Below are 22,838 nucleotides of genomic sequence, written 5' to 3' on the forward strand. Positions count from 1 at the left end.
AGCGCCGCGCCCAGACCTAGGCCCTTCTCAGGGGTGCCCCGGGGCGGGGCGCGCGGGGCGGGGGGCGGCGGCGGCACAGCCGGCAGGAGGCGCAGCGCCCGCTCGCAGCGCGGGGAGGTGGGAGGGGAGCGGGGCGGGGAGCGGGGCGGGCGGGAGGGAGAGGGGAGCGCGCCGGAGACGCGCGCGCCCAGCCCACCCCCCCGCGCCCGCCGCCGCCCGGACAATAAACAGCAGCTTTGCGCGGGGCGATGCCCGAGCCGGTGCCGCCGCCCCCGCGCCGCGCAGCCCCGGCCGCCAGGCCTTAGCCCGCCCCGGCCCCCGCCAGGCCGCGTCCCCCTCCCCTCCCCTCCCCCGCGCGCCACCCGCGCCCGCCCCCGCCCGGCACCGCGGACCCACCCGGACCTCGGCGGGGAGATGGAGTGAGTAGGCGCGCTCGGGCCGCGGGGCTGGGGGCCCGGAGCTCCGGGAGCCGGGGAGGGGGGAGGCCCCCTCTCTCGCGCCCCATTGGGGGCGTCGCTGCCCCCGCGAGGAGCAGGAGGCGGCGCGGGGCTGCTGGGGCCGCAGCGCAGCCGGGAAGAGACTCGGGCTGGGCCGCGCCTGCCGGGAGGCCTCCCCGCTCCCGGACCCCGGCTGCCCACCCACCGGCGCGTGGGGACCCGGGCAGCGGCGGCTCGGGCCAGTCCAGGACGCGGGGAGGGGGAGGCTCGCGTCTCCGCCCGCGCCCCGCCCGCGTCTCCAGGGCGAGCCTCGGCTCTCGGCCACCTGTGGGTGGTCCCGGGGAGATGGAGCGACCCCTCCCCAGATTGCACCGGTCCGGCCTCGCGCTCACGCACCCTTCCCCCGCCCCAGTCTGAGCGCACGGCTCCTGGCGCCCTGGACGCGCGCGCGGGCCGGTGCCCCCCCACCCCCGCCCTTCCCAAGGGCCTCCAGGGGTGTCCTGAGCCCCCCGCCACTGCGCAGGTCCCGAGTTACCGCTGGAGGGAGAGGGGCTGCCCTCGGCTTCCCGGGTCTCTGGGGTGTGTGAGAAGGGAGAGGAACCGGCGTTTTCCAGCGGGGCGCCTGGGTGGGATACCCTCTCGGGGAAGTGTCTCGGAGCTGGGGCTCCACTGGTGTAGCTACAGGAGTGGGCTGGCCCTGGTCTGGGATTCCTGGACCCCCGCATGCCTGCGCCTGTGTGTGGGGGGGTGGGCAGTGGAGGCACCGAGCGAGGGCGCGTGGTCATTTCGGGGACCGGTCCCCTCCTCCCTATGCTCGGGTGCCCCCCTGCCCCTCACTCCCACAGGTGGGCACTGCACGGGCAGGGGTCAGGAGGCGCCTCCTGGGGTCACCCACCTGCCCACTTCAGGACGGGGGAGCCAGCTGCCCTGCTGAGGCCCGGGTCCCCACCCCAGCCCGAGGACCGAAGACCGGATCTGGAGGCCGCCTGTGGCCCCCTGCCCTTCCCACTGGGCGTGTTTTCTAAGCCGCCAACTTTCCCCCGAGGATTCACCCGTGACCCGCCACGCCCGCGGCTGGGTGGGGGCCGCTACCTCCCTCCCTCCCTGGGAAAGCGAGACACCCAGTGTCTCTGCTTTTGAAAACCCAGACAAAGGCCTGACCCCTCTCCCCGTCACCCCGCCCCGGGAGCTCAGCCAGGGGCTCAGGGGAGCCAGGGCCCAGACTTGCCTGCTCCACACCCCCACCCCCCAGCCTTGTTTATCTGCCCTGCTCGCCAGGCCCCGGGGGAGCCTCTGGGCCTCTGACAGCCAGGCCTGGGCAGGGTGTGGCTGTGGGGAGGGGGCTGCCTAGGAGGAGGACGGAGATCTCCCTCCCAGAGGAGGGGTGTCAGCGAACACTCCAGGTCGGGCCCATTGTTTCCTTCCTGCCACCCCTTCCTTTCCCACGGGGGATACTGAGGCCCAGAGAGGAGCTGCTGCGCCCCCCCCACCCCCCCTCCATCACACAGCACCTGGGGCCGGGGGGCCTCGGTGCCTCCTGCTCTGCCCCACGGTTTCTCCGTCCTGGGTCAGAGGGTGGCCCACAGGTCCCCCATTGGGTCATCATTGCTTTTGGGGATGCAGACATGGGACAGACAGGCACCCAGCGTTAACCGGCTGCTGTGAGCCGCCATGCGAGGACGCCTCTCTCCCCGGTTCCCGGGCTGACAATGGGTGGGGACAGGCCCATCTGGTGCCGCCGGGCCTTGGACACCTGCCCCCTCGTTCTTCTCCCCGGCGGGCTTCAGGCACGAAGGCCCCGTCCGCTAGAACGTGATCGCTTGCCTCCTCCCGTTTCCACAGATTTTCCAGTCGAAGACACGGGAGCTGGCTGTGGTTTGTGGTGGTGCCGGTCTCGCTGGAAAGTTTCACAAATGAATTTAAGAATTTAAAGAATTTTAAATGTCATTCAAGAACAGGTTAAGTTATTTTTTGTTAATGTGAGGATTTAAGGAGAACTAGCGGGTTGCTAACCACAGGGCCGATGCTGCCACGGTGAGGAGACCGTCCGGGAAGGAGCTGGGGAGAGTCTCTGCTTTGGAGAGAATCTCTGTGCTCTGGGAGGGTTTGTGTGGCCCCTGAGTGACACATGGTCTGGCTGGTAAAATAAAGATATTTTGGCCTGGAGCAGCCATTCTCCAGCACCCACAGCCCTGTCCTGGGTACAGGCAAGGCTCAAACCCCCGGGATAGGGAGGAGAACATACTTGGGCCTGGACAGATGGTCAAGACCGGCCCAGACTCCTCCCTGCTCGCAGACCTGGAAATTTTCAAAAGGAAAGTCTCCGTTGGGTGCTAACTGGGTCCTTAACGCTCCTTCACACTTGCTAATCCCCCTTTTTAATGAGAGGCAGAGCCTGTTAAAAGGCAACAGTATCTAGTGATAATTGAATTTAATAACAAGCTTTTACTTCCGTTGTATCTGTTTCTTCCTCCATGTTTCCGCTGTCTTGTTTGTGGCGGTGGCTTGTGGTTTGCCCAGTGTTGATCACAATATAATGTTTCTTTCTAAGACAAGGCGATTTGATGTACACTGGAGTGGCTTTGAAGGCAAGGAATAGACAGATACTGTCCAGGAGGCGGCGGAACGTGGGAAGGTGGTTTCTTTCTTTTTTCCATGTTGCCCAGGCCAGTCTCGAACTCCTGGGCTCAAGCGACTTCCCTGCCTCAGCCTCCCAAGTAGCTGGGACGACAGCATTGCATGGGAAGGCGGTTTGAGAAGTGCAGGCGTAATTTATTCACTCGGCAACCATTAAGTGGGTACCTGCCTTTTCCACGGCCCTGTTTTGAGTGCTCTGTATGTGTGTGAATTCCTCTGATGCTTTTTTTTTTCTTTTGGAGACAGAGTATCTCTCTGTTGTCCATGCTGGAGTGCAATGCTGCGATCTCCACTCACTGCAACCTCCGCCTCCCGGGTTCAAGCAATTCTCCTACCTCAGCCTCCTGAGTAGCTATGACTACAGGCGCCCGCCACCACGCCCGGCTAATTTTTGTATTTTTAGTAGCGACAGGGTTTCACCAGGTTGCCCAGGCTGGTCTTGAACTCCTGACCTCAGGTGATCCGCCTGCCTCGGCCTCCTCAAAGTGTTGGGGAGCCGTGAGCCACGTGCCTGGCTGAGACTTGCCTTTTCCACGGCCCTGTTCCGAATGCTTTATGTGTGAGAACTCCCTTGACCCTTGATCTTTCTTGTTTTTTTTGAGACAGAGTCTTGCTCCATCACCCAGGCAGTGCAGTGCCGTGATCCCGGCTCACTGCAACCTCCGCCTCCTGGGTTCAAGCGGTTCTCCTGCCTCAGCCTCCCGAGTAGCTGGGACTACAGGCGCCCACCATCACGCCTGGCTAATTTTTTGTGTTTTTGGTAGAGACAGGGTTTCACAGTGTTAGCCAGGATGGTCTCAATCTCCTGACCTTGTGATCCACCCGCCTCGGCCTCCCAAAATGCTGGGATTACAGGTGTGAGCTGCCATGCCTGGCTTTTTTTTTATTGGAGACAGAGTCTCTCTCTGTCACCCAGACTGGAGTGCAGTGGCGCGATCTCGGCTCACTGCAACCTCTGCCTCCTGGGTTCAAGCGATTCTCCTGCCTCAGCCTCCCGAGTAGCTGGGATTACAGGTGCCTGCCACCACGCCCAGCTAATTTTTGTATTTTTAGTAGAGACGAGGTTTCGCCATGTTGGGCAGGCTGGTCTCAAACTCCTGACCTCAGGTGATCCGCCCAGCTGGGCCTCCCAAAATGCTGGCATTACAGGTGTGAGGCACCGTGCACGGCCCACTCTCTTGATCCTTACAGAAGCCCTGTGAGAGAGGGAAACTGAGGTACAGGGTGGTCCAGTGGCACATGTAAGGACACACAGCTGCAGAGGCATGGGTGGGGGGTTTGCTGCTGGGTGGGCCGAGCATGCTCTCTCTAAGCCGCCGGGGACAGGGGAGGGTTTTTGGTACCTGTGTCTGGGGGTTGCAGTCTTGTGGGGCGTGATGTTCTGGATATCAGACATCCTGGTGTGGGCTTTCAATCCTGGTGTGTTTATTGAGAAACACAGACGGTGGCCTTGTCGGTGGTCTTGGCTCCTGGGGCATCTGCCCTGCCTCTGTGCCCACCCACGCCGTTCTGTGATTTGGGAGAGGAGTGTGGAGAGGGGGTCCTGACTCCCCGTCACACCTTAGCATGTCAGTCTCCTCCGGGCCTCACTGTTCTCATCTGGCGAGTGGGGATGTGACTGCCATCATTAGGGGAGGTAGGGGTAGAGGAAGGGCAGGTGCTTTATGGGCCTGGACCCTCTGAGCACCACCCAGTGGGGGCATCTCTGCCTCTACCCATTAGCCAGGTTCGTCCTTAAGGGCCTCAGATTTTGACCCTAGGAAATTGGCTTATGTTCTTTTTGTTTGTTTGTTTGAGACACAGTCTCGCTGTCACCCAGGCTGGAGCACAGCGGTGTGATCTCGGCTTATAGCAACCTCTGCCTCCTGGGTTCACGCAATTCTCATGCCTCAGCCTCCCAAGCAGCTGGGATTACAGGCATGCGCCACCGCGCCTGGCTAATTTTTTGTACATTTTTAGTAGAGATGGGGTTTCACCATGTTGGCCAGGCTGGTCTCGAACTCCTGGCCTCAAGTGATCCGCCTGCCTCAGCCTCCCAAAGTGCTGGGATTACAGGAATGAGCCACCATGCCCAGCCTATGTTCTTTTTTTCTTTCTTTCTTTCTTTTTTTTTTTTTTGAGACAGAGTCTTGCTCTGTCACTCAGGCCGGAGTGCAGTGGGGTGATCTCGGCTCACTGCAACCTCTGCCTCCTGGGTTCAAGCCATTCTCCTGTCTCAGCCTCCTGAGTAGCTGGGATTACAGGTACCCGCCACCACGCCCGGCTAATTTTTTTGTATTTTCAGTAGAGATGCAGTTTCACTGTGTTAGCCAGGATGGTCTCGATCTCCTGACCTTGTGATCTACCCTCCTCGGCCTCCCAAAGTGCTGGGATTACAGGCGTGAGCCACCGCGCCCACCTTTTTGTATATTTTTTAGTAGAGACAGAGTTTCACTATGTTGGCCAGGCTGGTCTTGAACTTCTGGCCTAAAGTGATCCGCCCACCTCGGCCTCCCAAAGTGCTGGGATTACACGCATAAGCCACCTATTACACGCATAAGCCAGCCTATGTTCTTTTTTTCTTTCTTTCTTTCTTTTTTTTTTCAGATGGAGTCTCGCTCTGTCCCCCAGGCTGGAGTGCAGTGGCGTGATCTCGGCTCACTGTAACCTCTGCCTCCCAGGTTCACGCCATTCTCCTGCCTCAGCCTCCCGAGTAGCTGGGACTACAGGCGCCCACCACCACACCTGGCTAATTTTTTGTATTTTTAGTAGAGATGGGGTTTCACCATGTTAGCCAGGATGGTCTCGATCTCCTGACCTCATGATCCGCCCGCCTCGGCCTCCCAAAGTGCTGGGATTACAGGCGTGAGCCACCACGCCCGGCCTTCTTTTTTTTAGACTGGGTCTTACTGTGTTGCCCAGGCTGGAGTGCAGAGGTGTGATCATAGCTCACTGCAGCCTCCACGTCTCGGGCTCACGTGATCCTCCACCCAGCCTCTTAAGTAGCTGGGACTACAGGTGCCACCACCACACCCTGCTAATTATTATGTTTTGTTTCGTTTTTGTAGAGACGGGGTCTCCCTGTGTTGCCCAGGCCGGTCTCAAACTCCTGGGCTCAAGCATCCTCCCACCTCAGCCTCCCAAAGCGCTGGGAGTACACACATGTGAGCCACTGCACCCAGCCTGATGTTCTTTAAAAGCATCATATGGGCCGGGTGCGGTGGCTTATGCCTGTAATCCCAGTTCTTTGGAAGGCCGAGGCAGGAGGATCACCTCAGGTCAGGAGTTCGAGACCAGCCTGGCCAACATAGTGAAACCCCATCTCTACTAAAAATACAAAAATTAGCCAGGCAGGCGTGGTGGCGGGTGCCTGTAATCCCAGCTACTCGGGAGGCTGAGGCAGGAGAATCACTTGAACCTGGGAGGCGGAGCTTTCAGTGAGCCGAGATTACACCACTGCACTCCAGCCTGGGTGACAGACAGAGCGAGACTCCGTCTCAAAAAAAAAAGCATTATATCACCTTTTTCTGAGTGTGTGCCTCTGTTTCCTCTCATCCTTTCTTGATCTAGGAAACCTGTCATTTGTTTATTGAACAAATAAATGCTCCCTCCTCACCATCCTCGTGCTGTGCGGGATCAGCAGGGTCTGGAAAGCTATGCAGCATCTTCTCTGAGGTGTGAGAAAGGCTTCCTCATCCAGTCCATCATGAACCTTTTCTTTTTTTTTTTTTTTTTTTTTTTTGAGACGGAGTCTCGCTCTGTCGCCCAGGCTGGAGTGCAGTGGCGCGATCTCGGCTCACTGCAAGCTCCGCCTCCCGGGTTCACGCCATTCTCCTGCCTCAGCCTCCCGAGTAGCTGGGACTACAGGCGCCCGCCATCACGCCCAGCTAATTTTTTTTTTTGTATTTTTAGTGGAGACGGGGTTTCACCGTGCTAGCCAGGATGGTCTCGATCTCCTGACCTCGTGATCCGCCCGCCTCGGCCTCCCAAAGTGCTGGGATTACAGGCGTGAGCCACCACGCCCAGCCCATCATGAACCTTTTCTGAGAAGGATGTTTCAGGGTTCATCCAGGCAGGCAGAAGGATGCACCTTGTGGAGGGACTGGCATGTGCAAAGGGCTAGAGGTGGGAAAGCATCAGAAGAAGAGAATGCTCTTTGGTGTTTGCTCCTGCTGGGCCTTGAGTGCCAGGATGGGGAGTCATGGATAGTGTGTGAGCAGGGGAGGAGCAGTGGCTGACCTGGTCATCAAAAAAGGCGCTGGCAGCTGAGGAGTGAGCCCAGGGAGGAGCAAGTCATGGCCAAGCCTTGATTGTGGCCACGGGGGCCACATGGAGAGAAATGGCAGAGCCAGAGGGGGCAGGACCCCACGTCTAGGAGGGCAAACACAGGATTCCAGAACTGCGTGTGGTCAGTGATGCCCACAGGGACGGGGCTCCCTGGCTGGGGAGAAGTAGCCTGGTCCCTGGATACATGAGGGGGTGGAGGGCGTCCTCTAGGAGGTTGGCTGCGTGGACGTCTTGGTGTCTGAGGAGCGTAAAATCAGGCCAGAGTGGCTGTCTCCCGCCCCAGGGTTTCAAGCAGAAATTCAGGGACAGTCAGAGCCAGTCACCAGGACAGAGCCTGGACTGGGTGGGAAGAGGGAAGGGGAGCTAGGCCTTGGGATGGGGAAGACTTAGATTAGGGCTGGGCACGGTGGCTCACGCCTGTAATCCCAGCACTTTGGGAGGCCGAGGTGGGCGGATCACGAGGTCAGGAGTTCAAGACCAGAGCCTGGCCAACATGGTGAAACCCCGTCTCTACCAAAAATACAAAAATTAGCCGGGCATGGTGGCAGGTGCGTGTAATCCCAGCTACTCAGGAGGCTGAGGCAGGAGAATCGCTTGAACCCAGGAGGAGGAGGTTGCAGTGAGCCGAGATTGCGCCACTGACCTCCAGCCTGGGTGACAGAGCGAGACTCTTTCTCTCAAAAAAAAAAAAAAAGAAAGTTTAGATTAGGACCAGAGTGAGGCCAGCTGAGTGGGAGGTGCTGCATGGTCAACAGACTGGTGGTGGGACAGGGCCAGGCCTGGGAGCCCCTCCTGGGTGGGCAGAGGCTGTGGGCAACGGAGGCAGAGATGCGGGACCCTGAAGGCCGGGGAGGGACAGAGGCCCGGGGTTCTTCAGTAACCCCCGTCAGGGAGCGAGAAGCTGATGTCCTCATCAGTTTGTATTCAAACGCTTCCAACCATGGAAAGTCTCAGGGCAGGGCCAGCAGGGGTTTCAGCACTCCATGGTGGTTGGGAAGGACCCCAGCCCCTGGCCTGGCTCTTGTTGAGAAGGCTGGCATTCCCATTACACATGCACATATACACACACGTACACAGGTATGTATACACATGTCTGTATGTATATCATTCTTAACAGCTTCATTAAAATACATTTCACACGCTACACAGTCTGGCTGCTTAAAGTGTACAGCTCAGGCGTTTTTAGTACACTGACAGGGTGTACTTTCTTTTTTTTTGAGACAGAGTCTCTCTGTCACATAGGCTGGAGTGCAGTGACGTAATCCCGGCTCACTGCAACCTCCGCCTCCCGGGTTCAAGCGGTTCTCCTGCCTCAGCCTCCTGAGCAGCTGAGATTACAGGCACGTGCCACCATGCCCGGCTAATTTTTGTGTTTTTAGTAGAGACGGGGTTTCACCATATTGACCAGGATGGTCTTGATCTCTTGACCTTGTGATCCACCTGCCTTGCCCTCCCAAAGTGCTGGGATTACAGGTGTGAGCCACCGCGCCCAGCAGAGTTGTGTATCTTTCACCACAATTTCAGAACATTTTCATCACCCCCAAAACAAGCCCTGTCCCCATTAGGCATCCCCTCCTGTCCCCTCCCCCCCCAGCCCTCGGGGAGCCAGTCCCCTTCCTGTCTCTGGATCGGCAGGTCCTGGACATTTCGTAGACATGGGATCACACGCTGCGTGGCCTTCTGTGTCTGGCGTCTCTCACTGAGCGTGATGTCCTCAAGGTGCATCCGCGCCGTGGCCTGGGTCAGAGCCTCGCTCCTGTTCACGGCTGAGTCATGTCCCAGTGCGTGGACGGCCACATCGTGTTTACCCACACATCTGTGGATGGACACCCGGGTTGGTTTATCTGTGAATCTGTAGTTACCCCCTGAGATGGTTGGAGCTTGTGCTCTGTTCACACTGAGGAGTCCGGGTCCTACTTTACATAAGTGTAAGTCGTGACAGTGAGTTTCTTTAAAAAGAAGAGGCAGTGATCAGATGACAGGTGGCCCTGGGAGTGGCGGGAGTGTGAGAAGAGGGGGCCGGGATTGGGGGGACCTCTGGGTGGGGGCTTCCTCTGAAGATGGAAAGACCCTAATCGACTCCCTGGGGCAGCAAGCGTTTATTGAGCACCTGCTGTATGCCTGGTGCCAGGGACATGGCAGGGACAAAAATGACACAGTTGCTGTCCTAGTGGGAAGACAAGATCACGCCTGTAATCCCAGCACTTTGGGAGGCTGAGGCGGGCGAACCACCTGAGGTCAGGAGTTCGAGACCAGCCTGGCCAACATGGTGAAACCCCGTCTCTACTAAAAATGCGAAAATTAGCTGGGTGTGGTGGCATGTGCCTGTAAGGAGGCTGAGGCAGGAGAATCACTTGAACCCAGGAGGCGGAGGTTGCAGCGAGCCGAGATCGCGCCACCGCACTCCAGCCTGGGCAACAGAGGGAGACTTCATCTCAAAAAAAAGAAAAGAAAAGAAAAAGATAAGTAAAGTGATCCGGGTGGTGACGGCTGCAGGGGTGCCTGGGGCTGAAAATTAGGCCAGAAGAGGCCTAAATGAGGAGGTGACGTCTGCAGAAAGGCCTTGGGCCTGAGGCCCGGGGAGGTCTGGGTCACCGTGCACCAGGCAGCAGTGCAGCCAGCACAATGGCCCTGCAGTGGGAGCTCTGTGGGACGTCTCAGGAGTGTGGCTGGAGTGCAGTCCCGTGGGGAGGGACCATGGGGCCTCTGCAGCAGGGTTTGCCCTGAGACCCTGCTGAAAGCCAGAGAAGGCCCCGTTCACGCCTCACTGCCCCGTCTTCCCCTGAGGGCCCGGGCAGGGTCCCTTCCCACCCCAGGTTAATAGGCAACAGGTTTGCTTCTCTGCATCTGTGGCCTGCTTTGACCTCCGTCTTCTCCTCTCCCCCGGGGTGATGCCTCTCTGCCGTAACCCGTTTAGGGTTCTCGGTGCCCCAGAGACTGGGGTGGCCCTGGGGGCCTCCGTGCTGCATCCTGGGAGGGCTGGGAGGAGGTTCCTTCCTGGAAGGCTGCCTGGAGGAGGTGGCTGTGCTTGAGCTGATCTTGGCGGTGGAGAAGGGAAAGGGGAAGCTGGGAGCTGATGAAGGGTGAGGGGCTGACATTGGGGCTTGGACTCCGGGGCTTGGAGCAGGGCAGGGCGGTGGAGGAAGCAGGGCCGGGGGTGCCAGCGCTCAGGGGAGACACAGGCTCTGAGGACCGAGGATCACCGGGACTGGGAAGCAGCCGGGGACCAGACTCCCCGAACTCCATCCCCTGCCCGGTGGGGGAAGGGGCCCCCCTGCTCCCCCCGCACCCCACACCTCGCAGCCCCACGTGACTCCCCCACCCCCCACAATGGCCAAGGTCACCGTCAGCTCTTTCCTTTCAATTAGCAGCAGGAATGTTCCCGGCGCTGGGCTCGGCGCCTGCCCGGGCAGGGACCCCCTCGTTCTGGCTGGAGCTGCCCGGGCGTGGGTTCTGGAAGGACGAGTGCGACGCCCCCATCCCACACACGCCCCTCCCGCCTCGGACAGGGCCCGCCCTGCTCGCTGGGTGACCTTGGCCGTTGCGTAACCTCTCTGGGCCCTTCCAACACCAACGCCCCGCACCGCGGAGGCCTCTGCGGGGCTCTCGTCGGGTTTGGGCCTCATGAACTCATCTCCTGGAGCAGGATTATCTCACGCGCTCCAGACGACGCCCTCGCCGGGCCCCGAGCCGCCCACACCGCCACACGCCGTAAAAAGCATCGCGGGGACGGGAGGCCTGTGCGCGCCGGGGTGGGCGTCGGGCGGGGGGCGTGGCGCTCCAGGGGCTCTGCGCGGCTGCCGGGAGCCAGGGAGGCTCGGAGACCCAGCACCTGCCCCGGGACCCCCAGCACCTGCCCCGGGACCCCCAGCAGCACCAGGACCGCCGCCGCCCTGAGCCTTTCCACGCCTTTGCCCGGGACTCAGGTCCTCCGCCCAGCATGTAAGACCTTTTGTGATCCGACCTCCGCTTCCTTCCGTGACCCCTGCGCCGGGGTCCTGGTCCCGGCCTCGCCGATCACACGGGAATGAGACTCCCCCGCGCCTGGCGGGCCCCGCCCGCAGGAGGATGAACGCCGGGAGAAGGCCGCCCTGCCCGGCCTCAGTTTCCCCGTCGGTGAAATGGGGCTGACCCGGCCGCAGGAGGGAGCGAGCGCTGGGGGAGGCGTTCTCGGTTTGTGGCCGTTTTGATCCGTGCGTCGTGGTCATATTTCGCTTGATTTTTCCGATCTGTGACGTGGAGCGTTCTGTCGGCCTGACCTTGGCTACCCGGCGTCGGGGGCGGGTCCACACCCCTCCCGGATGGAAGCCCCTTCCTGGGCGGGCGCCCCCCGGACGCCCAGACGGGGACCCCCCTCCCCTCCCCCAGCCGCAGCGCGGGGGAGAAATTCCCGACCCCTCCCGCCCGTCTAGGCCGCCCCAGGCCCGAAGCCTCGGCCCCCCCAACCCCCCCAAGCACAGGCCGGGGGCGGGAGATGCTGCGCCGGCCGCACCCCCGCGCGCCGGGCCTCGGCGTTGCCATGGGGACGGCGCGGTTGCCACGGCGACCGCCTCCCGCGGGCCCCTCCATCCATCACCAGGGCGGCAGCGCCCGGGCCTGGGGAGGGGCGAGGGGGGCGCCGGGTCTGGGGAGGGGCGAGGGGGGCGCATCCTGCGTGTCTTGGGGAAAGGCGAGGGGGGCGTCCGGGCCTGGGGAGGGGCGAGGGGGGCGCCGGGTCTGGGGAGGGGCGAGGGGGGCGCATCCTGCGTGTCCTGGGGAAAGGCGAGGGGGCGTCCGGGCCTGGGGAGAGGCGAGGGGGGCGCCGGGTCTGGGGAGGGGCGAGAGGGGCGCCGGGTCTGGGGAGGGGCGAGGGGGGCGCCGGGTCTGGGGAGGGGCGAGGGGGGCGCCGGGTCTGGGGAGGGGCGAGGGGGGCGCCCGTGACTGGGGGGGGGCCAGGGGGGCGCGTCCTGGGGAGGGGCCTGCGCCCTGGGGCTGCTTCCCGCGCGTTCCCTGCCCGCCCGCCTGACATTCCCCCGCCCTGGCCGGCCGGGCAGGGACAGGCTGCCCCAGGACAGACACTACCGCCTTGTCTCCAGCCTGGGAGGCGGCCACACAGCCACACTCTGTCCCCGGGTCCGGTCTGAGCGGCCACCTGCCTGCCGGGTGGGGACCTGGGCAGGCGGCGACCAGCCTGATCCTGGGGCCCAGGAGTTCCGCCGTTTTGTGGACCTCCCGCCCCAGCTCTGCTCCCTCCGGGGTGGCCCCGAGCCCACTTAGAGCTAGAAACCAGGACTGTGGGGTGGCCCGGGGCTGGGCGGTTGTTGTTCCAATCTGGCTGTGCCCAGGGCCACGCTGTGCCCTCCCTGGACGTGGCTTCCAGCCGTGGGAAGAGGGTGCCGGGCACGGGGAACCGTGTGTGAGAGGCCCTGGGGTAGGAGGCTTGGTGCATAGCCAGGGGGCCCTGCAGGAGTAGACCAACAGGGGGGAAGTGAAGGGGCTGACCTGGGGGTTCCTTTAAGGGCTGATGGGAGCCAGGGAGCCTCTAGAGCTGGAGAGGGACAGGGTCTGATTAATTATTATTATTATTATTATTTTGAGATAGGGTTTCACTCTGTCCCCCAGGCTGGAGTGCGGTGGCACGATCTTGGCTCACTGCAACCTCCACCTCCCGGGTTCAAGTGATCCTCCTGCCTCAGCCTCCCAAGTAGCTGGGATTACAGGCGCCCGCCACCACCCCCAGCTAATTTTTGTATTTTTAGTAGAGACTGGGTTTTGCCTTGTTGGCCAGGATGGTCTCAAACTCCTAACCTCAAGTGACCTGCCCACCTTGGCCTCCCGAAGTGCTAGGATTACAGGCATGAGCCACCATGCCTGGCCTTCTTTTTTTAATTAAAAAAAAAATTTTTGTTTGTTTGTTTTGTTTTTTGAGACAGAGTTTCTCTCTTGTTGCCCAGGCTGGAGTGCGATGGTATGATCTCAGCTCACCGCGACTTCTGCCTCCCAGGTTCAAGTGATTCTCCTGCCTCAGCCTCCTGAGTAGCTGGGATTACAGGCATGTGCCACCATGCCCGGCTAATTTTTGTATTTTTAGTAGAGATGGGGTTTCTCCATGTTAGTCAGGCTGGTCTCAAACTCCTGACCTCAGGTGATCCACCCGCCTTGGCCTCCCAAAGTGCTGGGATTCCAGGCGTGAGCCACTGCACCTGGCCCATTTTTAAAATTTTTCATTTTTTTAATGTATATTTTTTGAGATGGAGTCTCGCTCTGTCGCCCAGGCTGGAGTGCAGTGGCGCGATCTCGGCTCACTGCAAGCTCCGCCTTCCGGGTTCACGCCATTCTTCTGCCTCAGCCTCCCGAGTAGCTGGGACTACAGGCACCCGCCACCACGCCGGGCTAATTTTTTGTGTTTTTAGTAGAGATGAGGTTTCACCGTGTTAGCCAGCATGATCTCGATCTCCTGACCTCGTGATCCGCCCACCTTGGCCTCCCAAAGTGCTGGGATTACAGGCGTGAGCCAGCGCGCCCGGCCTTAAATTTTTATTTTTGAGACAAAGTCTTGCTCTGTCACCTAGGCTGGAGACAGTGGCACAATCACGGCTCGACCCAGCCTCAACCTCCTGGATTCAAGTGATCCTCCCACCTCAGCCTCCCAAGTAGCTGGGACCACAGGGACATACCACCACACCTGGCTTTTTATTTATTTATTTAGTTAGTTAGTTATTTTTGTAGAGACAGGCTCTTGCTATGTTGCCCAGGCTGGTCTCGAACTCCTGGGCTCGAGCGATCCACTGGCCTTCACCTCCCAAAATGCTGGAATTACAGGCTTGAGCCACCACACCTGGCCTAGGGTCTGATTCTCTTTTTGAGAAGCTGCCTCTGGCTGGCGGGTGGAGAGGGAGCTGTGAGGGGGCAGGGAGTTGGCAGGGAACACTAGAGGCCTGGGCTAGGGTAGGGAACTTGGGGTAGGCAGGAAGCGAGGGCCCGGGCCTCGAGGGAATGCACAGTGGATGGTTCACTGCCTGCATCACCCGTTGCTGGGGCTGACCCAGAACTCCAGCTGAGCTGGCTATTCAGGAAGGGCCCCCAAGCCAGAAAGCTGGATCAAGCCTTTCCTGAACCCCACCCGGTGAAGGCAGCTGAACCCAGCCTCCCTGAGGAGGGAGAAGGGAAAGCCACAGAGGGCGCAGCTGGTGTTCCCGGGCCCCTGGGAGGCACCGGGAAGGGTAGGTGTCACCTGCCAGGAAGGGAGGAGCCGGTGGGGTCACCTCTGGGGCATGGGAGCCGGACAACTTCACAGGCCTCAGCAGGGCCAGGAAACCGAACCCGAGTGGGGTGGGCAGGCGGGGCGCCTCAGGCTCCAGGGAGGTCTTGACCCGGAGCAGCCTCCCAGGCAGGGCTGGGGGTGAGCCAGTGCCCTGTGCAGTTTCATTTTCTCTGCTGAACTGGGGGAGGGGACAGGGGCACAAGGGGGAAGTCATAGGAGGCCTTAGAGCTGCAGGCATCTGTGCCTCCGTGTTTGCATGGATGGGGAAACTGAGGCCCAGAGAGGCGCGAGGGCTCTTTGGAGGCAGGGCTGGCTCTGGGCCCTGACACCAGGCTGAGAGGGCTGGGGGTGGTGGCAGACACGAAGGGCGGGCTGTAATTTCAGTCTCTGGGAAGATAAGATGTTGGGGGTCGGGGGAACCTGTCTCCCACCCCCTCACCCCTGGTTCCCGCCAGGCCCTGCCCGTCAGCCTGGGCCTCCCCCTGTTGATGCCGCCCAGAGCTTGGGACACCCACCGCCAACCCCCACCGTCCTCTCCCTGCCTCGCTGCAACAGCCTTGGAAGCCTGAGGGTTGTTGGGAAGGTCAAGGCCAAGCTCAGTCCCAGTCTAGGGCTCGGTGCTCCTTGCGTTTTTGTTTTTGTTGTTTTGTTTTGTTTTGGTTTTGACGGAGTCTCGCTTTGTTGCCCTGGCTGGAGTGCAGCGGCGTGATCTCTGCTCACTGCAACCTCCGCCTCCTGGGTTCAATCAATTCTCCTGCCTCAGCTCCTCAAGTAGCTGGTTTTACAGGTGCCTGCCATCACGCTTGGCTACTTTTTGTATTTTTTGGTAGAGACGGGGTTTTACCGTCTCTGTTGGCCAGGCTGGTCTCGAACTTCCGACCTCAGGTAATCCGCTCGCATCGGCCTCCCAGAGCGCTGGGATTACAGGCGTGAGCCACTGCGCCCGGCCTGCTTTTTGCATTTTACTAAGCACCTACTACGTGCAGCTTTCTGAGGGCCCACAGACCAGGGAGGGGAGGGGTTGGGTGGCAAAGCTCTTCTTCTAGCAGGTGGGAGGGGAAGCGAGAAAGCAGTGGGGTGGGGGTGCCCTGAACTCCGTGTGGACCACGGGGCTGCAGACAGATGAGGAGGGGGGCTCTGCACCAGCTTCTGGAGCTGCAGGGCGAGGTTGCTGTGGGGAGGTCAGAGAACCACAGAATTTCTCGGTTCTTTCCTGGGCGGGTGAGCGTGTGGTGGGTGCCTGGTGGGGGTGGCGAGGGCTTCGGTTTCTGGACCTCCTTCCCACACCACAAAGGGCCCTGTATCTTTGAAGCCAGAAGCCCAATCCCTTCAGGTGTATCCGGCAACAGTGGTATTCATTCATTCATTTATTGTTTGTTTGTTTGTTTGAGGTGGAGTCTTGCTCTGTTGCCCAGGCTGGAGTGCAGTGGCGCGATCTCGGCTCATGCAACCTCTGCCTCCTGGGTTCAAGCCATTCTCCTGTCTCAGCCTCCAAGTAGCTGGGATTACAGGTGTCCACCACCACGCCTGGCTAATTTTTGTATTTTTAGTAGAGATGGGGATTTCACCATGTTGGGCAGGCTGGTCTAGAACTCCTGACCTCAGGTGATCCTCCCACCTCAGCCTCCCAAAGTGCTGGGATTACAAGCGTGAGCCACTGCGCCCGGCCATTCATTCATTTTTGAGACAGTCTCATGCTGCTGCCCAGGCTGGAGTAGGGTGGTGGGGTCACAGCTCACTGCCCCCTGGACCTCCCAGGCTCAAGCAGTCCTCCCACCTTAGCCTCCCGAGTAGCTGGGACTACAGGCGCACACCACCACACCTTGATAGTATTTTTTATTTTTATTTTTGGTAGAGATGGGGTCTTACTAGGTTGCCTAGGCTGGTCTCGAACTCCTGGGCTGGAGTAATCCTCCCACCTCGGCCTCCCAAAGTGCTAAAATTACAGGCGTGAGCAGCCGTGGTTTTGCTTTTGTTTTGTTTTGCGACAGGGTCTCACTCTGTTGCCCAGGCTGGAGGGCAGTGGCACGATCTCGGCTCACTGCAGCCTCGACCTCCCGGGTTCAAGCGATTCTCCCACCTCAGCCTTCTGAGTAGTTGGGAGCAATTCTCGTGCCTCAGCCTCCACGCCCAGCTAATTTTTGTATTTCTTGGTGGAGACAAGGTTTTGCCATGTTGGCCAGGCTGGTCTCGAACTCCTGACCTCAAGTGATCCGCCTGCCTCAGCTGCCCCGATATTTGTTAAGCGCCTACCGCATACCAGCCCTGGGAGGTTAGGCTACAGCTGCACTGGATGGGCTGTTTTCAAAAGACAATGATTGGGCCCGGCGCGGTGGCTCAGGCCTGTAATCCCAGCACTTTGGGAGGCCAAGGCGGGTGGATCACCTGAGGTCAGGAGTTTGAGACCAGCCTGGCCAACATGGTGAAACCCCCGTCTCTACTAAAAGATAAAAAAATTAGCCGGGCGTGGTGGCAGGCACCTGTCATCCCAGCTACTCAGGAGGCTGAGGCAGGAGAATCACTTGAACCCAGGAGGCGGAGGCTGCAGTGAGCTGAGATCCTGCCACTGCACTCCAGCCTGGGAGACAGCAAGACTCCATCTCAAAAAACAAACAAAACCACAATGATTGGATAAGAGCGAGTCTGGGGTTGAATCCGGACTTGGATCCTTTGCTGTGCGTCCTTGGGAGGCTCGTCTCCCTCTCTGGGCTTTTGCAAGCCCAGGCTTGGGAGGTGGGGCTGGTGGGTCTTTCATCCTCTGTTTGCCCCTCCTGGGGCTGCAGAGTAGGTCTTGGTGGGCAGGAGGGTGCAGAGAGGACTGTCCTGATCTGTCTTATGGTCTGGGCCAGGAGGTGATACACTTCCTTCTTCCCGAAACACCCTTCTCTGGCCTTTGATGCCTGGTGAACTCCTATGTATCCTTGGTGGCCCTGCCTCAATGTCCCCTTCTCCCCAAACCCTTCCTGGTCGCTAGGCAGAGCCTCGTCCCCTCCTGTCCTGGCTTCCTTGGCCGCTGAGGGGGCAGGGAGGGCCCCACTTTACAGAAGGGGAAACTGGGGTTCAGAGAGGAAATCCCTTGCCCTGGTCACCCCTAGGGGAAGAGGCAGAGCTGGGATTTGAACCGCGTCTGACAGACAGCAGGGCTCAGTGAACCGGAGCTTGACCTTATCTCCCTCCCGCAGGGTCCTGGCGGCAGAGACCACGTCCCAGCAAGAGCGGCTGCAGGCCATCGCGGTGAGTTTCCGCCGCCCCGCAGACGGTGTGGTCGGGGTGGGGAAGTGGGGGGAACTGGGGTCTCGGGCCCCGGGCCTGTCCTAGGACCTGGAACCAGGGCATGGTGGGTGGTGAGTTATCTGCTTGGGAAACTTGGATCCTGCTGACCCGCAGAGAATGGAAGTGGAGACCCCCTGAGTCGGCAGCTCCTGGACCCCCGGCCTCGCTCTGCCTGATGGGTCGGCGGGGAAACTGAGGCTGGCATTCCCTGGAACCCTGCCCTCGTCCTGCAGGAAAATAAACTTTGGTGATGGGAGCACAGATGTGCTTTGGTGCCATCTTGGTGGCCTCTGGCCCAAGAAGGCCCTCTTGGTGTCCGCAGACCCCTCTCTGTGACCCGACCCTCCTGTGACGTGGCCCGATTCCCGGGTTCAAGTGACTCTCCTGCCTCAGCCTCTCGAGTAGCTGGGATTACGAGTGACCGCCACCACGCTGGGCTAATTGTTGTATTTTTAGTAGAGTTGGGGTTTCACCATGTTGGCCAGGCTGGTCTCGAACTCCTGAACTCAAGTGATCCTCCCGCCTTGGCCTCCCAAAGTGCTGGGATTACAGGCGTGAGCCGCCGTGCCCGGCCAGTCATTGATTTTCGAGACAGGGTATTGCGCTGCTGTCCCGGGCTGGAGTACAGTGGTGCGATCCGCTGTCACCTGGAAGCCAGTGGGCCACGTGGATCCCCGGACGGAGGAAGCAGGATCGGGCTGGGCAGAGCCTTGCGTGGGGGTGGGGGGGTCTCCGGGACCCCCACGCCCATCCCTGACCCCACCCGGCCCTCCCCACAGGAGAAGCGGAAGCGGCAGGCGGAGATCGAGAACAAGCGCCGGCAGCTGGAGGACGAGCGGAGGCAGCTGCAGCACCTGAAGGTACGAGCGGGGCAGGGACCCAGGGTCAGGGAGTGCAGGCGGCTGTGAGGCGGAGGCGACCCAGCCCCGGACTCCTGCCCAACCCTGACCCCAATCCCAACCCTGACCCTGACCCTGCCTCCAGCCCTGACCCTGACCCCAACCCTGACCCTGACCCCAACCCTGACCCTGACCCCAACCCTGACCCTGACCCCAACCTGACCCTGACCCCGACCCTGACCCCAAACCCGACCCTGACCCCAAACCTGATCCCAGCCTCCAACCCTGACCCTGACCTTGATCCTAAACCTCACCCTGCCTCCAGCCCTGACCCTGACCCCGACCCTGACCCCAACCTGACCCTGACTCCCACCCTGACCCCAACCCTGACCCTGATCCCGACCCCGACCCTGACCCCAACCTGACCCCGACCCTGACCCTGATCTCAGTTCTGACTCTGACCCTGACCTGACCCCAACCTCAATCCTGACCCTGACCTTGACTCTGACCCAGACCCTGACCCCCAACCTCGATGGTGATTCTGACCTCAGCACTGATCCCAACCATAACCCTGACCCCAACCTTGGTCCTGCCTCAACCCCGACCCTGATCCTGACCCTGACCCTGACCTCAGTCTTAAGTCTTAACCCTGGCCCTGGTCCTGCCCACGACTCTGACCTGGACCCCTGCTGCTCAGTCCAAGGCACTGCGGGAGCGTTGGCTGCTGGAGGGGACGCCGTCCTCGGCCTCAGAGGGGGATGAGGACCTGAGGAGGCAGATGCAGGACGACGAGCAGAAGACACGGCTGCTGGAGGACTCGGTGTCCAGGTGGGGGCTGCAGCGTGGGTGCCACCGGGCTGGGTGGGGCCTCGGGGGCCGCTGGCTCCCGGGAGGGTGTGGGCTGGGAAGAGTCGTCAGTGTGCTTTGAGGGAGATGCGTGGACCGGGCAGGCCAGGACCCAACATGCTTTGAGGGGGACGCAGGACGGGACAGATCAGGTTGGGGCATCCACCTGGGTCTGGGGCAGCTTGCTGGGGGCAGAGGCTGGCTGCGTGGCCTCAGGCAGGGAGAGACCCCTTTCCCTTCCCACCGCCCTCGTTTGAGCCAGCGAGGGACGTGGCGTCGAGCTCCTGGGTCCCTGGAGCTGGCCAGCGAGGGACGTGACGTCGAGCTCGTGGGTCCCTGGAGCTGGGTGTTGCCGGCATTGGCCTCCCTGGGGGCTTCCTGGCGCCAGCCCAGCTGGCGGGCAAGCGCTCCCATGGTTCGAACGGGATGGATGCAGAGCAGCTGGGCCCGCAGGAAGCTCGGGCGGGGGCAGGAAGGGGACAGGATGGGGAAAGTGGCAATCCCTGTGGGGGCTGGGACCAAAGGCCTGGAGTTTCCGGCGGGCGGGAGGCCCAGGCTGTGCTCGGGGGCAGCAGGGTCAGGGTGGAGGGAAGTGACGACCAAGATTCCAAACGTCTGCCCTGGCCAGGGAAGGGGCCCAGAGGCGGGAGGCCGGCCGGATCACAGGGACCTCGCAGGCCCTGCCCAGACGCTGGGTTCTGACCCCGTGGGGGCCCCTCCCTGCCCAGTTCTGCCCATTTGCTTTGAAGAAAGCACGTTGGGGTGTTGGGGATGGACTTCCCTCCTGGGCAGGACGTGTAAAGGCATGGACAGGCCGGGTGCGGTGGTTCACACCCCTGATCCCAGCACTTTGGGAAGCCGAGGCGGGAGGATCACTTGAGATCAGAGGTTCGAGACCAACCTGACCAACATCGTGAAACCCCATCTTTACTAAAAATACAAAAATTAGTCTGGTGTGGTGGTGCCCAGCCTGTAATCCCAGCTACTCCGGAGGCTGAGGCAGAAGAAGGCCAGGCGCGGTGGCTCAAGCCTGTAATCCCAGCACTTTGGAGGCCGAGGTGGGTGGATCACGAGGTCAGGAGATCGAGACCATCCTGGCTAACACAGTGAAACCCCGTCTCTACTAAAAATACAAAAAAATTAGCCAGTCGTGGTGGCAGGCACCTGTAGTCCCAGCTACTCATGAGACTGAGGCAGGAGAATGGCGTGAACCCGGGAGGCGGAGCTTGCAGTGAGCCGAGATCTCGCCGCTGCACTCTAGCCTGGGCGACAGAGTGAGACTCGGTCTCAAAAAATAAATAAATAAATAAAAATAAAGGCATGGACATGCTGGGCGTGGGTGGGGCTCACACCTGTAATCCCAGCACTTTGGGAGGCCGAGGCGGGAGGATCACCTGAGGTCAGAGATTTGAGACCAGCCTGGCCAAGATGGCGAAACCCAGTCTCTACTAAAAATGCAAAAATTAGGTGGATTAGTGGCGGGCGCCTGTAATCCCAGCTACTGGGGAGGCTGAGGTAGGAGAATTGGTTGAACCCGGGAGGCGGAGGTTTCAGTGAGCCGAGATCAAGCCACTGCACTCCAGCCTGGGGGACAGAGCGAGAATCTGTCTAAAAAAGGAAGGTATGGACAGGGTGGGGCAGTTCTGGTGGGTTTGGGGCCTTGGAATGAGCTGAGTGTTACCCACTCCCTGGGCCTCAGTTTCCTCACCTGTGACCCAGGGAGGCAAAAATCCCACGGTGCGTCTTTTTTTTTTTTTTTTTTTTGAGAAGGAGTCTCGCTCTGTCGCCCAGGCTGGAATGCGGTGGCGCGATCTCAGCTCACTGCAAGCTCCGCCTCCCGGGTTCACGCCATTCTCCTGCCTCAGCCTTCCGAGTAGCTGGGATTACAGGTGCCCGCCACGCCTGGCTAATTTTGCATTTTTAGTAGAGACGGGGTTTCACCATGTTGGTTAGGCTGGTCTCGAACTCCCAACCTCAGCTGATCCGCCCGCCTCTGCCTTCCAAAGTGCTGGGATTACAGGTGTGAGCCACCGCGCCTGGCCCCACTGTGCATCTTAATTCCAGCAAACATTAAGCACCAGCTGTGTCCCTGGGCTGGACGGGATGTTCAGACAGAGGTGGGGCTGAGACGGGCCTGGCCCTGTCTGCAGAGAGGTGGATGGTCAGACACCTGGGCGAAGGCAGTGGGAGTTACTGGCCGTGGGGGCTGGGCACACTGGTGTTCTTTTCACGTGGCCCTAGTGGGCACAGGCTCAGGCCCCTCGATGGAGGGTGAAGACCTGGCTTGAGGCCTAGTTTGCTTTCAGAGGCCTCAGCTTCACCCCTCCCCAGGGCAGCCTGCTTCTCAGGTGCTGAAACTGAGCTGCTCTGGGTCTCCACTACCCACCTTCTGCCTGCTCAGGGGCTCTGCCCAGGCACCTCCTGCAGGAAGCCCTCCAGGCTGACTGTGGGCTCCCAGACACCTCCTGCAGGAAGCCCTCCAGGCGGACTGTGGGCTGGACCCCTCTTCTGGTTGGGGGGGACACAAGTCTGGCTCTGTGTCCAACCTGTCAGCCTGGGCCCACCTTGTTAGACTTACGCACTCAGCCCTCGTCTGTCCTGTCCTCAGGCTGAGGCTGAGCTGCCGTGAATGTCGCCCGCCCTTGCCAAACCCCGGGGCTGGGATTTCATATCCCGGTTTTGTTTTCCTGGATCTGTTTGTCCCGTTATCTTCTAATACTTGGAAAGTGACATGGTTTTTCCAGTTTCCCTGGTGAGATAAAGTTTCCTGTTAAAATACGCAAATTTGAGCGGGAAAGGAGAGTTCATTTGATACAGACAGTGACATAAACAGCGCAGGCCAGGGGTCAGGGGACACAGGGAGTCAGCCCTGGTTTGGATCCCGCCTCTGCTACCTGCTGGCCATGTGGCTTTTGCACTCCGTGCCTCAGTTTCCCCCATCATGAAAGAGCACGATGCCTCTTGGGGCTGCCTGGGAGCCTTAAATTCAGAGAGCTAGGCCGAGTGCGGTGGGTCACGCCTGTAATCCCAGCACTTTGGGAGGATGAGGCGGGCAGATCACCTGAGGTCGGGAGTTCAAGACCAGCCTGGCCAACATGGTGAAATCCCGTCTCTGCTAAAAATACAAAAAATTAGCTGGGTGTGGTGGTGGGCGCCTGCAATCCCAGCTACTCGAGACCCTGAGGCAGGAGGATCACTTGAACCCGGGAGGTGGAGGTTGCAGCGAGCCAAGATCACGCCATTGCACTCCAGCCTGGGCAACAAGAGCGAGAATCTGTCTCAAAAAAAAGACATTGG

At 60.4% G+C, this 22,838-nt stretch overlaps 1 protein-coding gene and 1 long non-coding RNA gene across 6 annotated transcripts in view; one reads left to right on the top strand and one right to left on the bottom strand.

Moving 5' to 3' along the window:
* Nucleotides 1–201: 201 nt before the first annotated feature.
* The window catches only part of PALM (paralemmin), a 40,732-nt gene continuing 18,095 nt past the window's right edge, over nucleotides 202–22,838 (top strand). For 2 of the 5 annotated variants that reach the window (XM_016934491.3, XM_009434237.4), the window contains exons 1-4: nucleotides 202–419; nucleotides 17,766–17,817; nucleotides 18,636–18,716; nucleotides 19,393–19,523. In XM_016934491.3, coding sequence (XP_016789980.1) covers nucleotides 415–419; nucleotides 17,766–17,817; nucleotides 18,636–18,716; nucleotides 19,393–19,523 — 269 coding nt within the window. In that variant the 5' untranslated portion in view covers nucleotides 202–414. Of the gene's footprint in view, nucleotides 420–11,044; nucleotides 11,283–17,765; nucleotides 17,818–18,635; nucleotides 18,717–19,392; nucleotides 19,524–22,838 lie in introns of those variants that run through there. The other 3 variants (XM_054673840.2, XM_054673841.2, XM_016934492.3) reach the window with 2 other exon arrangements.
* LOC129138106 (uncharacterized) lies at nucleotides 8,545–11,748 on the bottom strand. The gene is made up of 2 exons (XR_008541083.1): nucleotides 11,290–11,748; nucleotides 8,545–9,156 (listed from the first exon to the last, which is right to left on the bottom strand). It is a non-coding gene; the product is annotated as an uncharacterized LOC129138106 (long non-coding RNA).

Source organism: Pan troglodytes, chromosome 20 (genome assembly GCF_028858775.2).
Source record: "Pan troglodytes isolate AG18354 chromosome 20, NHGRI_mPanTro3-v2.0_pri, whole genome shotgun sequence".
Classification (NCBI taxonomy): Eukaryota; Metazoa; Chordata; class Mammalia; order Primates; family Hominidae; genus Pan; species Pan troglodytes.